This window comes from Gracilinanus agilis, chromosome 5, assembly GCF_016433145.1.
Source record: "Gracilinanus agilis isolate LMUSP501 chromosome 5, AgileGrace, whole genome shotgun sequence".
NCBI lineage: Eukaryota > Metazoa > Chordata > Mammalia > Didelphimorphia > Didelphidae > Gracilinanus > Gracilinanus agilis.
In genome coordinates this window covers 73122474-73138144 of record NC_058134.1, presented here as the reverse complement: position 1 = coordinate 73138144, position 15671 = coordinate 73122474, and the positions used below count along the sequence as shown (strand labels likewise).

The 15671-nt window shown below is 37.4% G+C and overlaps 1 protein-coding gene across 1 annotated transcript in view; it reads left to right on the top strand.

Moving 5' to 3' along the window:
- The first annotated feature begins 976 nt into the window (after positions 1–976).
- Positions 977–15671, top strand: part of KIF5B (kinesin family member 5B) — a 66284-nt gene continuing 51589 nt past the window's right edge. Inside the window, exon 1 of the mRNA XM_044678621.1 lies at positions 977–1202. Coding sequence (XP_044534556.1) covers positions 1077–1202 — 126 coding nt within the window. The 5' untranslated portion in view covers positions 977–1076. The remainder of the gene's footprint in view (positions 1203–15671) is intronic.

The window sequence follows — 15671 nt, the reverse complement described above, 5'->3', positions numbered from 1 at the left end:
AGTTGAATCATAATTGTTATTCCCGAGGCTGGCTACAGACCTCTCAGAAGCCTGCTTGCAGTTTGTCTATGCAGGCTTCTCATAGCAACTTCTCCAGAGGGTATAAAAGACCCCCAAGTTCCGACCCTCTTCGGAGCTGGCTTCTAGGGCAGTGCCTTCTCCCAGGGATATGTCCCCAGAGTCCCCAGGGGAAGGCTCTGTGTAGATCTTGGCGCTGAGCTCTGTGTGGTGGCCGAATATATTGGACCTATCCCTATCCTGCTTAAAGACATGTTTTTTCTGACTATCTAATAAAAAATAATGTATAGTTGGTATTTTTGATTAAAAATATTTTTTCTAAGTTTAGAATCATAAAAGGTAGGATATTATTGATAAAAAGTAAGTTCTGTTGAGTCATATATGAATGCATGGGATATATAGAAATCCTACTACAAGCCGGGAAGAGAAAAAAAGTGCTCAGGATTTAGGCAGGACGAGAGTAAGGTCCAGAGGGAAGGGAGCTCTGCGCGCCTGCGCACTAGTCTCAGCTCCCTCCCTCCCAGCTTCGTAGGTACACCGCCGCCCAGTGTGGGGCGGCTGCGCGCTAGAGGCGGGCCGTGCCGGGTCGGCGCGGAGGAGCAGTCCTAGAGCCGGGCAGAAGAGCGCAGCTGGCTGGGCTGGGCTGGGCTGGAGTAAGCTGAGCCAAGTCTGTCGTTTTGGGCCCAGGGCGGAGGCCACGCTCCCTGTTTTGCGGGACTCCCCTTCGCCTCTGCAGCTTTCTCTGTGGGGGTGGTGGACGCCTCCGGACACGCCGGACGCTTTGCCGGTCCCCGCCGCCATGGCCGCCATATTGAATCGGAAGTGAGACGGGGAGGGGGCCGAGGAGGCTGCCGGCGCCGGCGCCGGAGGTTGGTGTGGCTCTTCCCGGCCGCCCCCGCCCCAGGGGAGCCCGGCCCGGCGGCGCGCGACGCGGCGCGTCTTGGAGCAGAGCAGCTCAGCCGGCGGAGCGCGGCCCCTGCGCGCGGCCCCCGTCTCCCGGGCTCGGAGGCTGAGCTGCGGGGAAGGGCTCCGGGCCGTGGGCCCCGGCGGTGAGGAAGATGGCGGACCCGGCCGAATGCAACATCAAGGTGATGTGCCGCTTTAGGCCCCTCAACGAGGCCGAGATGGCCCGGGGCGACAAGTACGTCGCCAAGTTCCAAGGGGAGGACACAGTCATCGTTGCGGTGAGTATCTGTCCCTCTTGAAGCGGACTCGGGATGTGGGGGGAGGCCGGGGCGGGGTGTTCCATTTCCAGCTCTCCCCCCACGCCCTTCCCGGCCTGGATTCGGGATCCTGCCCCCCCCCCCGCATTCTCCTGAACCCCAAATTCCACGGGAGGCGAGTTACACGCGAGATTCCAGCTACTTGTTGGTCCCCATAGGAAACTGCTTGTCACTTTCCTTGTGGGTCCTGGGGCTGGGGGGAGGGGCTGAAAGGAACATTCCGACTGAATTTGGGGTCTGCCCCTTCTCACTCCACCACCCAGGCCCCCCATACTTTTTTGGGTCGAACTGCCGAATGTTGTTAGCATACTTGTTCAAAGTGACTGTAAAAATGGGGCAGCTTTCTTTTGGAAGCAAGCGGACCGATTTTTTTTTTAGACGAGAAATAGCTAAGTGATTAGAAAGGGATAGATCCCTCCTCTTCCTCCCCCATCTTTTTGCTCTTTGTCAAAAAGAAACATCCGAGTTTTAAATCTTCATTTCAAAAAGGTAAAATACTGTTGTATTTTGATCTAAAGGAGGTTTTTCTATAGAAGTCATCTTTCAGTTAACTTTTTCTTCCATTTTATTAACTATATACCTGAAAATGTAGCCAAGCTTCCCCATACAGCCCAGGCCTTCCACAAAGGAAATTACAAAGTTAACTTGGTGAAGGGAAGTAAGCCGGAGTAATGCAGTTGTACTGTCTCCCTGCATGAAGATGCTAGCAGTGACTAAGCTTTCTCTCTAATAAGGCTGGGCAGCGAAGTTTGTAGAATGCTTTTTTATGTTGCTTCTAGATTGAACATTTAGGAATCTTATTTTCAGTTTGTTTTCCCATGTATGTGATAATCCCTAAAGTGGATAGTAAGAACTTACGTTGAACTTAATATTTGTTTTCCTGTTGATTCTAGGACAGTCTGTGATGCTGATTTCTTTGTATTTTAACTTATTTTAATTTTAGCCACTGACAAAATTTTAGCTACTGATATTCCATGTTTAACAAAATACATTTAGGGCATTTTAATTTGGAGGGAATTCAGAGTCATGACATTTGGAACAGTGCAGAAAAGCCTTAAAATACAGTGGTAAAGTATTGGGTTTCCCCCCAGTTATTCTTCCCAAATTCAACCTTAGCAAATGAATGATAGCTCCAATATGTAGCTTTTCTGGGTGGTCTGGGTCTTTCACAAATAAAAGTTCACTAACTTCCAACAGATGGCATGTTCAAGGATTGATGTCAATCTGATTCTTAGTTGATAGAACTTCAGATCAAAAGCTTTTGCTGAAAAGTCTAAGAAATGAGGAAATATTTAGGTTTTGCCCAGTTTATGTTACATGATAATTATAAACTTTTTTCTTGTAAACATTCTTCATATCTTCCAAGATTGTAGTTAGTAATTCTAGTATTTATCGGAGAATTTGGTAGTCATGAATGTAGTAAAATTAGGTTGGAAATTTTATTTACATTCAAATGTCAGACAGTGTGGGAAGAATGGGGAAAAAAACTATTGAATAATTATTCCTAGGAAGCATAGATGCCTTAATATTTCACTCTTACTTATAAGATTTCCTTGGTGTAAACAAATAGAAATAGGTTAGGCAAAAAACATGGACAGGTGACCAAATATGAATCACTCATTAACAGTTGAGAAGATCTGGCATTCAGATAAACTAGGAAATAATTTGGTTTGGAAAAAAATACAGTACAGGGGTATGCAAAAATGCAAAGATAGCCTTGAGTTTTGACTACATAGAGCTAAGAACTGACCTTTTTTTATTATCAGTAACATATCAATTCTTGATTTAGAATGATTTAAATTCTTTGATACATACCTAGGAGTTTTAATTCTTCAAGACCAGAGCCATATATTTTTGGTGAATTCTAGTAAATGGATTATGTCTTTTAAGTAGGTAGTTAAATGTGGTTTTTTCTTTTTTTAACAGTTTCTTCTAATGTAACCATCTTTTGCCATGATTTATTCTTAAACATGTCTCCATTCAACAATTAAGTAAACATTTATTAATCACCTACTGTGCAAGATAGCTTGGGGGTAACAAAAACAGAAAAATGAAATCAGTTCTCTCCTTTTAAGGAATTCCAATTCTTCTAGGATTGAAATATTCCAGCATTCTGAATCTCCTGTAGAAATTAATATAAGAATCCTGCTTTTCTTCAGCATTCATTTTCTATACTCCATACTTAAATGCTTTTCTATACTTTTTACAGGCACACAGATTAATTTCAACTGCTCCCTGTAGCCTTTGTCTTTTGCCTGATTCATTATTCCCATAAGTGCAATATATATAATGGATGAGAGTTAAGTTTGCTAAAAGAATTAGATAAAAAATTTTCAGCTAGTGTAAAGTTTAATACCTGCATTTTCCTCTTGAGTTTTAGGAAAATAAATGATTATGGTTCAGAGAATTAATATATTTTGATTTTCTGCTTTAAAGTTTGAAAAATAAGATGATCCTATGTAGAAACAATATGTTTAGTCATGGAACATAGACTTGCTTAAACATCAATAAGAAAAACAATTCCTACCTGTTCAGGCACATTGGAAGAAAGCATGTTAGTTTGCATCACTGTTAGTGCCTTTGCTGTATAGGAGAAACTAGGCATGTAGACATAGGAAAAAGTAAGTTCCCTTAAAACAACAAAAATGAATAGGAAAAAGTACTTCCTACCTGTTGTTAAGCCAGTTAGGTGGAGCATGCTAGTTTGCATCATTTTGCTAAGCATTCCTTTTATGGTGAATGACTTCATATAGTAGAGTCTGCCAGAACCAAGTATAGGCAGTTGTAGCTCTTGAATTGAGAGGTGGATAAATCCAATTAGATCATCTTGACTATCCCTTTGCCTGAGGAGAACACTGTGGCTTCAACTTGAAGTGCTTGCTTTGGTTTTTCATACTTCGGGCTAGATTAAGAAGAATATTTGATAGATTAAAGAGAGAGGCCTCTGCCTTGAAAAATATAGGGAAATACTATCTAGACATACTTTTTGTTTGTTAATAAAAAGCCAAGAAAATTGGTTTCAATTCACAGATCAAGAAAATGAATAATAAGGTTGTGATAGTTAAAACCATAGTTGTTTTTTTGGATTTGCCAGAGTATCAACCTAAGAGAGGAAAACCTAATGTAATGGTAGACTCCCATATTGTCGGAATAAATGATTTCTATTTAGAATTGCAGAGGAAGGCTGATACCTTACCAGGAGTATATATTAAATTTGTTAATAACTAAATTTGATAATCAGCTTGCCTATATGAATTTGAGAAAGAATCATGTATAAAAAATATAGGATACAGCATTAGGACAGGTAATTGACCCATTCCTTCCCTCCCTCCCCCTTTGGCTCTCAGTCATGTGAATTCGTCTTGTGACTGAGTGTGTGTATTCAGAAAATCTGAAACTGAATATGTCTGAAGATAGGTAAATGGAAGTTTCATAATGTATATGTTTAAGGACATGTCTGTGGCTAAGGACCAGTTTCTAAAGAATAGGCTTGTCAGAAGTTTTCTCTTGTTTAAACTAAAATTTGAAAGTTCCAAGAAATTTTAGTGCTCTATTAATTCTAGGATAAAATACAAAATCTGGCATTAAAACCCTTTGCAGATATGTCTTTAGCCTACCTTTTCAGATTTTCATATTATCTTCTTTCTCATTCTCTGTTGTGTTCCAATTTCATAAATCTTTGCTTCAAGGCTCCTTTTCAGTTATACATTTTCAATGATATTTCTTACACTATTTCTTGAATGTAGATCATTAATGGAAGTATGCTAAAAGGCACCCAATATAACATAACTATCAGAGAAATTTTCATTTAAATACCATTTTTCAATCTTCAAAGTGAGGGATTTTTAAACTTTAAAGAGATATGGGTCTATTCCCACTTAGTCCACTCATCCAGCCTAGTCTTATCTTTTCTACCTTTATGGCTCTCCTCTCTGTCCTTAACTCACACAACTGCTGCCCTGATTCTGGCATTCATCACTTCATGCCTAGAGAACTGCAATAACCTCCTCTCCTCACTTCATTTCTTCTTCCATTCAGTTGCCAACATGTCTGACCAGATCATCCAATGATCCAACTAAACTCCAGAGCTCTTCCCAGTCCCCTCTTCACTGCTCCCCAGTGGTAGCATCATCCTTCTGAACTTAGCTTCCATTTAAATTGTATATCTTGTATTTGTCTGTGCAGGTAGTTTCCATTAGAATGGGAACTCCTAGAGGGTAGGACTGTTCTTACCTGTCTTTGTATCCTTACTCTTAAGCACAGTATATATTATTTAATAGATTTTTTTTGACTAACCAAACATGATCAGTAATTCTAACACTTCTTAAATTGCTTTCTAAGCATAAAGTATCATTTCTATAAAGCCATCTAATTCTTCAAACAGGAAACTCAAATGGATCTGTATCCTTTCTACTGTGCAGATGGCTGCCAGTCCATTCCTTTTTTTCTTTTCCAAGGCACCTGTCTGCTCCACCTTGCTGTCCATTTGACATAAGATTTAGAATTAGTATAATACCAGTTGTCACAAAGTATTTTAAGCTTTTAGAAGCTAAGACAATTAAAAAGAATGAAAAAAGCACTTTGGAAAAACTAGCCATCCTAGTCCCAAAATACCAGTTTTCTGTTTCTTCCTGGTTTGAATTGTGAGATATATTCTTAAGTTCTGGTTTTCATTTGTCTTTCAGATGGTTGTGTTTTTTTAAGAGGATACAGAATTGAATATGTGCTTGCTATTAAGTTAGCAATCTTGTTTTAGAAAGAACCAAGTTTTACAAACTAGCTGGTAGAGAGAGAACTTGTTTAGGTTTCCAAAAATAAGTTTAAATAAAACCTTGACTCTTGCTTGACCTTGTGATTTCTACCACTGGGCCAGATTATTAAACCAAGTAACTACGGAATACCCTTTTCTCCACATGTAGTTATTTCCTGTTTTCTGGAATCTTCCTTAATCTCTTTTCTGTATTAGCTTTACCAGCTTCCATTGAATTGAAGTATAAAGTATATGTGGGGTTCTTGGTCGATATTATGTTATGCTTAATCTAGTACAGTTTTGAAGTGCTTATCTTCTCAAGGATTTTCTATTTAATTCTGCTTCATCACCCCAGTTAAAAAAAAAAAAAAAAAGGATCTCCATCCTCCATTCCTTTCCATTTCTCCTGCTCCCACTCTAATTTGTGCCCCATACCTTAACCTATATTTTTTTGCATTTATTTCTTAGCTGATATATCTGCCTCTCTACACTCCACCCCAAAGATGAGCCAGGTCAAGTTTCCTAGAGCAATACTGAACTTTTAAATTTTTTTTGAAGTCTTTCTATGAAGCCGATGATGGTTGGTTACCTGTTGCCGACAGGGTAGAGTCCAAACTCCTTATTCTCTCTCTTAAAGTGATATGGCTCCAATGTCCTTTTCAAAGCCTTGTATCACTTCTGCCCTACCCTTAACCTTTCATTCTAAACAATCAAGACTGCCTGATCAAAATATATTCTGCTTGCTGAATCTTTCCGAATCCTGGCTATTGAAATCCTATTCATCTTTTAAGTCCCAGTTCAAATTCTAGCCTCTGTGATCCTATGATACAAATGCCACACCTTCTCCATAATGCTTTTCCTGATCACCAGAGCCAAAAGTAATTCCACCTCCTTTACTCTTATAACAATTAATTTGTACCACTAACAGCATTTAACACAAACTGCTTTGTATTGTAGCTATTTGAATACAGTTTAAATTCTTAGTAGTCTCATCTTTCTTGAAGACTAAAACTGGTGTTTTACAAACTGTCCATTTACTTCACAGTGCCTTCCACATATCAGACTTTGAATGAATAGTGCAAATATAATTATAATATAAAATTATAAATTATTTTAATTCCTTATAGAAAGCTTATTTTCACCTCCAAGATTCATTATAGCTGTAAGATTCTATATATTAAATTTATATATTTCTTTTGATTTTGCTCATTTTGTAATTGCAATATTATTATTAAAGAATGAAAGTGTTACATTTTTCCTTGGATTTTTGTAAAGCAATGTGATAAATCTATTGTTTTTTTTAATGTTTTTATTGTTTACTTAGGAAGGGTTAGCAAACAAAAAAAGAACAATATCATAACCTGTGGAGGTTGTTTTTTGGTTTGTTTTTGCTGCAGAATTTTTTAAATCATCAAAACAGTTCACTGTCTTTTGTTCTACAGAATTAGCCATAATAAATTTTTATTGAAATTTTAAATGAGTAAGGGATTTCTTTAGAAGATAAAGTTAAGTAAATATCTTCCTGATAAAATAACATATTGAAGGATCTTAAAATATCAGAAGCTCCTACTTATGGCATAATATTCCTTGTTCTTCATACAATCCACAAAACATTCAAAATAAAAGAAATTCAGGTCCTACTTCACTATCAAGTTTGGTCTACCTTAATTGCTCTATATTAATTTTGTCAGTTGATAAGTAAACATTTATTAAGCATCTGTTATATGCCAAGTGTTATGCTAAGAGCTGGAAGCTTTTTTTATACAACTGTCAGTTAATCCTGACTTCATTTAAGTTTGAACTATAAGGAGACCAGTGATTACAGTGGTCTTGCTGAATGACTACTTGCTTTTCCTTTTAGAATTTAAAAAAAATTTTTCTTAGACTTTCCCCTGAGATAGTAAAGGTGAATCCAAGTTATGGTTTACTTCTCCATTTCCCTTTTAGGCTTCTCTACATATATGACATTTCCTGTATATTATTCATCCTAAGAGACTGAAAGGTTTTTAAATTCTTTAATTTTCATTTACTCTGTCATACCTGTCCCTACTTCACTGTCAAGTTTGGTCTACCTTAATTGTATAGTATAAGTAAAGTATAAGTATACAAGAGCTGACTGCTTTTTAAATAACATAGATTGGATTATTAAATATTTTTTTCATAACAATTGTTCATATTTATGAAGTACTTTACAATTTACAAAGCGCTTAAAAAGTCCAATATATATAATCACAATAATTAGCTATTTCTTTGAGGATTCTTAGGTACTACAAGTCTTACTTTTTTGTCTGTGCTATATTTTCTAGAAGTATTTATTGTTTTGACTTCAGAAGGAAAAAGGTTGCAGAATGTTTCAAATTCAGATCCCTCGGTTAATTAATCTTTGGTTAATGCAGTGTTCATCTTTTCTTTGTAACCTGGGTAGCAACATTCAAGATATTTTGTGTCCCCTTGGTTTGGGGGAGACCAATTGTTAAGATTGCCTTCTAGGTAGATGAAGACAAAGAAAGCAGACAGGTTGAGGATTCGCTATTTTTATCAGAGTTAGAAAAGTGTTTTGGAGCTAATTTGCTTTTTCTTAATGAAGACATTCAAAGTAAATTTAAAGCTGTTTATATCACTAAAGACTATTGTTGTGTCATGTGTGTATGGGGGTTAATAATAATACCTCATAATTATATAGCACTTTAAAGTTTACAAATCACTCTTCTCAGAACTCTGAACTAAGTAGTACAAATATCCCTATATTACAGCTAAAAATACTGAGGTTCATAGACATTTATTGAGTGTCAGTGAGATTTAATCCATATCTTTATTTATTTTCAAATAACATTGAGTACTCTATGTTTTTTGTTTCTGATTTCTACCTCCATAGTAATATAATCTTCAGTTGTAGGTCATTATTAGTCTTTTGGTCCTTGAGGACAGGTACTATGTCTTATTCTTATTTGTATCCCCTACCAAGGCCTACCACTGTATCTTTCCTATAATAGGCTTTTAGTAAATATTTGTTGAATGAAAGAAAGGCCAAGATTTCTAGTAGATACATATTACTGTATTCCATTTAACTAGAACAAGTGGATTTGAAAGATTTTGCTGCAAATATTTCAGTGCCTTGTCTCATAGCTTTTGGTGATATCATTGTTTTCTTTATTATGTTTAGTTCAATTTGGAGGCACTTGACATTAGTATTTATTACTTACAGCTCTCATTGTGCCAACACTGCCTTGGTGTAAGAGGCGCTAAATGATTCTCTAGTTATATTGGAAGGTAGGCAGAGCATGTGAACGGACCTTAGGGAACATCTGATCCAGTGGCCTCAATTTACAGGTGAGGAAACAGAATTAGAGGATATAGAGATCATTGAGTTCAACCTTATTTACTGTTAAGGAAACAGTCTGAAGAGGTAGATGACTTGTCTTTTAGATCATACGACTAGTGATATTCACGATCATTCAGCAGATGATCTCATACTCCTAGTTTACTTCTTAGGTTTAACTCTGTCATTAGCCTCAGGAGTAGCTGTCACAAGAGCATCATTGGATTTGGAATCAAAGGATGTGAGTTCACATTACCATCCCTTGACTTAATAAGTCTGTGACTTTTCCCAATTTGCTCACCTCTGAGCCTGACTTTTTTTCATCTATAAAAACGAAGGGTTTGGGGGGGCATCTGGGTAGCTCAGTGGATTGAGAGCCAGGCCTAGAGACAGGAGGTCCTAGGTTCAAATCCGGCCTCAGACACTTCCCAGCTGTGTGACCCTGGGCAAGTCACTTGACCCCCATTGCCTACCCTTACCAATCTTCCACCTATAAATCAATACACAGAAGTTAAGGGTTTAAAAAATTAAAACAAACAAACAAACAAACAAAAAAAACGAAGGGTTTGATCTATAAGTTACCTTCTCTAAACTAATCAGTTCTCAGGTTCTTTAAACTGTAGCATAACGGCATGCCTCCTAGGTTAATGTATTAACTTGGAAATCCTGTTGGAGAAAGAATTAAAGATATTTTTTTCTTATGATATGAAAATGAACTTTTCATTTTAAAAATTAACTTAATTTGTTAGATAATTAAGTAGTTAGTTATATATTGATATTTATCTTTAGGTATTATAGTAATAGGATGATAATAGTGTCTAATCACTTGTCTTCTTAAGTAACTAAGCAACGTATCCTGTTTTTAATGATTTCCAGAATCGTTTATGTTTATTCCTGCTTTTGAAAGGAATTGAAGATATAGGTAAGGACTAGGGAGACAGAAAATTGCACATAGGTGAAACATGAATAAGTATTATCCAGTTTTATCCTCCTAACTCTTATGCTTTGGGCCTATAACCAGGGATATTGGTAAGAGTTCAAATTTATATAGCATTTTATGGTTACATAAAAATAGCAAGCATTTATATAGAGCTATATGGTTTGCAATGGTTTAAAATGTATTTTTCTCATTTCTATGAGGAAGTATTCTCATTTTTACAAATTACTCAAGGGTGACATACATAGTCACAAGTATCAAGATTTAAACTTTGGTCTTTTGGATTTAAGTGCACTGTTTGTTTCCATAATCCATGCTGCTTTGGAATTATATATGGGTTCAGATGACAGTGGATCAAAATGTTACACTTTAGTTCTCTTTTGAAGCCAGGATACTCAGTCATGTACTTAGATCAACAGTAAACATTAATTAAAGAGTCTACTGTGTGCCATAGAATAAAATACAAAATTATTAGAACCTTTAGATAACTTTATTTTTATCCTGAAGTCTATTGTGGTCCCCATGTTGGTTCTGTAACTCCTTTTAGCCTCTTTGAGGTCTTACAGATGGAGATAATCTGGATAAACATGGAAATTCATAATGGGGGGAAAGAGGTGAAGATCATGTATTAGAATATTTCTCTTGATTATTTTTCCTTTCCTGCAATATTCACGGTGAGTTAATACAATATAAATTGTCAAGAGACATATTGGTGACGTATAGAGTGAAGTATTGAAAGACAATAGTTGAACATGTCTCATAAATTACTCTATATGTTATAGAATAAATTGTCTTGTTACAGCTACCAAGGCTAACGCATCTATTTTTTGCCCTTGCAGATTATACTGATTACTTATAAGAAGTTGCTTCATAAATCATTCCCCCTCATATTTAGTGTCTCCTAATTTGTCAGCTCCTATGCTACCTACAAACACTCATATCTTTCCATCCTTAAGAAAAAAAATTTCTTTGACTCCTCTTCTATCCTTTCAAACTATGATCACTGAAATCCCTCCCTTTGGTACCAAGCCTCTACAATTGCTGCTCCCAGCTCTTTGCACACTTGGCTTCTACCCTATTCTCCAGTTCTGTAGAGCCTGTTCTTCCAAAGGGTACCAATGATTTCTTCACTGCTGAATCTGATGGCCTTTTTTTGATCCTCATCCCCTGCAACTTTTTTTTTAAAGTATATTTAATAATAGGAGATGCAGGCATGGTTTTTGTTTTGTTTTGTTTTACTGAAACATAATTTATTTTTTAAGTCAATAAGTTTTTATTTTCAATCCCTTACATTACAGCTTTTTAAAATTAATTAATTGATTGATTTAGAATATTTTCCCATGATTACATGATTAATGTTCTTTCCCTCCCCTCTTCCCTCCCCCTCCCATAGCCAGTGAGCAATTTATCTGGGTTTTAGGTATATCATTGATCAAGACCTATTTCCATATTATTAATATTTGCAATAGAGTGATCATTTAGAGTCTGCATCCCCAATCACATCCCCATCGAACCTTGTAATCAAGGTCATAAGTCCCTCAGAAATGTTCTGGATCGTTGCATTGCTACTAGTACAGAAGTCCATTACATTTGATTGTACCACAGTGTATCCGTCTCTGTGTATAATGTTCTCCTGGTTCTAATCCTTTCACTCTGCATCAATTCCTGGAGGTCATTCCTGTTCATGTGGAATTCCTCCAGTTCATTATTCCTTTTTGCACCATAGTATTCCATCACCAACAGATACCACAGTTTGTTCAGCCATTCCTCAATTGATGGACCACTCCCTCATTTTCCAATTCCCTGCAACTTTTGATACACACACTCTTGAAAAGTCTTTCAACTTCAACTTTGTGCTTATTGTTCCCCCTTATTCTTTCTGTCTGGTCACTCCTCCTAAATACTTGTCTGGGTTTTCACTGCTCCATTCTCTCTCGGTTCTGCTTCCTGACTGACTACTCTTCAGTCTCCTTTGTTACATCATCAAAATCCATCATTTGCCCCCTATTATCAAGTTCAAGAACTTTGAAATCCTTATCTGACTATAATCTCCTTTCATTCTATCTTTGCCATATCCTTCAGTTCTCCAAAAGAGATTCTTCATCCTCACTGTGATCTCTTGTCTCTCTACTCATTAGTGGTTTCCCAGGTTTCTCAATTCAAATTAAAGTAAACTGAGGCATGGAGTTCTGAGCATGTTCAGTTTATTAGTAAGGCCAACAGTTACTAATAAAAGGGGTCTTTAGCTCCTGAGCAAGCCAAAAGATCCTGAATGAGGAGAGACAGATCATTTTGAAAGACTGAGTAGCATCCAAAAAAAAAAAAGAAAGGTCATTGTCATAAATGGGGAAAACAGTATGATTGGTTACAAAGTCAGAAACATCATAGATATGAGGGACAATGTGATTGGCTGAATATCAGATGTGTAAAGCTAGTAACAACTTCTCTATCTTATATGGAAAGCTCATTGATGGTATCTACCTGCATGACTATATCAGATTTCCTCTAATTGGTCAAAGATGCTAGTGGTGTAGAGATCTTGAAATTAAAGTGATTTATAGAGAAAACAAATTTTTAAACTTAGAGGAAGACTGAACTTCTGAATTTAACTCAAAGGCAAAGAAACATGACTTAGGTGATTATACAATATGTTGGCAATGATACAGAATAGAATCAATTACAAAAATAGAGGCAATATCAATTGGATTTTCTCACCACTGTTAGGGCTTCTCTTTTTCTCTTTTTGAAATTAAAAAGAAATTTTATTATGAACTAAATTATCAACAAGTACAAACATTTAGATATACAAAGAAAAACAAAAAAGAGGATTGTAAGTGAAACTATAAATGGTTTCAGAGGCAGCTAGAGGATGCAGTACATAGAACCCTGGACTTAGAGTCAAGAAGACCTAAGTTCAAATATGGTCCCAGACACTTGGTAACCTTAGTAAGGAACTTATCCTCTGGCTGTCCTCAGATTTCTCATCTTTAAAATAATGATCATATCTACCTCCCAGGGTTGTTTTGAGGATAAAAAGTGAGATGATATTTAGGAAACAGCACAATGCCTGGTAGGTACATAGTAGCTACTTAATAAATGCTCATTAAATTTTTTAATTTAAAAAACTTTTCTTATATAATTGTTTTAAAGTTTATGTTAAATTTAACAAGTTAAATACCAAAATTGACATCTGTATACCATTTTGTACTTTTTTGTTTCATTGTGTGTGTTTTAGTATCTATCGCTACCCTCTAATTTGATACCAACCTTTTTCCCCTAACCTCCATTGAAACTCTTTTGTCCTCATCTGATCTCTGCAGCATTTGATATTGTCAGCCACACTTTCTTCCTGGATATTTGACTGCTTTCTCTTTTGGTTTTCTCCCACCAATTTTTCTGCTTCTTTTCAGTATTCTTTGCTAGATGATTTTCCATGTCTTGCCCTCTCAATTTTGGCTATATGTTGAGTATCTTTCCTTGACCTCTCTCCTCTCTATTTCCTTTCTTTGATGGGCTCATTTACCATCTCCAAGCAGATGACTTCCAGATTGTATGTAGTTTCTCTCCTGAGTTCTAGTCCTTACTCTTCAATGACTATTAGATATTTCCAATGAGATATTCTCCAGACATCTCCAATTAAAATTATTTAAAATAGAATTCATTATCTTGTAGCCCAAACCTAATCAGCTTGCCTTGCAAACTTTTCTTTTTTGTTGTTATAAGTACTTTCATCTTCTCAGTCACTCTGGTTATCAACATCCAGATTGTCCTCTATTCTTCATTTGCCCTCACCTTCATATTCAGTCATCTATCAGATCTTATTGATTTTGCCCCCATGTGAAATCTGTCTTCCCTCCACTCATATATGACCTGAATTCTGGCCTACACCTATCACCTCTCTCCTGGACTATTGTAATAGTCTTCTGATTGGTTTTCCTGCCTTGGCCCCTTCAGTCCATCAAATTTATTTTCTAGAATCAAGTTTGTCCACGTTGTGTGGCTCCTTATTGCTTTTTGGGTCAGAGAGAAACTCTTCTGTTTTTTAAAGCCCTTCATGACCTGGCCTCAATCTATATTTTCAGCATCATTATATACATTTCCCTTTTCTGCCATCTTTAGTTTTGCCTACATGGTCTTCTTTCACTTCTTCACATGTGTTCTTCCATCTCCCAAATCCATTATTTTGTACTGGCCAACCCCGCTTGCCTGGTACCCATTCTTCCATACCACTGCCTCATTAGAAGACACAACTCAGGCTCCAGCTTCTGCATGAAACCTTTCCCCGTTCTCTCTCCACCCTCCCAAGTGTCCTCTAACTCTGTCTTGTATTTATTGTGTGTGTCTACATGAATTTTGTTGCCCTGGATAAAAAGTAAAACTCCATGGGAAAGACTTCTTGAAGAAGTAGGACTTTTGCTGGAATTAAAGAAAGACAGGGAAGCTAGAAGATGGGGATGAAGAGGGAGAATGTTCCAGGTATTGGGAACAGCCAGTGAAAATGACTAAAGTGGTAGCAGCTAGGTGGCTCAGTGGATAGAGAGCCAGGCCTGAAGATTGGGGGAGGTGGGGAACGCCATGGGTTCAAATCTAGCCACAGAAACTTCTAGCTGTGTGACCCTGGGCAAACCATTTAACTCCCATTCCCTAGCCCTTACCATTCTTCTACCTCGGAATCCATACACAGTATTGATTCTAAGATGGAAGGTAAGGATGAAAAAAGAAAGAGAGGGAGGGTAGAAAAAAAAGGAGAGCCTAAAATGGAGAGTCATGTTAGAGGAACAGCAAAGAGGCCAAGTGTTACAGTATCCCAGTATATATGGATATAATATAATGCAGTGATTCCCAAAGTGGGTGCCACCGCCCCCTGGTGGGTGCTGCAGCAATTCAGGGCGGGCGGTGATGGCCACAGGTGCATTTGGGGGCAGTGAATAACTGTAAGGGGGCAGTGATAGTATGTGACAGGGGGCACTAAGTAATATTTTTTCAGGAAAGGGGGTGGTAGGCCAAAAAAGTTTGGGAACCACTGGTATAATGTAAGGTAGTAGAAAAGTAGACAAGAGCCAGGTTATGAAGGACTGTAACAGCCAAGCAGAGGACTTTATGTTTGATTATTGAGGAAATAGGAGCCACTGGAGTTTATTAATAGAGGGGTAATTTGATCTGATCCACACTTTAGGAAGATTAATTTGATAGCTAAGCCGACTAGGAACTTGAGTGGAAACTTGAGGCAGGGAGGCCAGCCAGCAGACTATTGAAGTAGTCCAGGTGTGAGGTGCTCAGAGCCTACTCCAGGGTAGTGAGAGTGTCATTGGAAAGAAGGGGGCTTGTTCAAGAGACATTGCAGAGATAAAAAACAGACTTGGAAAATTGATTGGATTTAGAAGGTTTAAAGAGAGTTAAGAATTGAGGATGACAGCTAAGTTT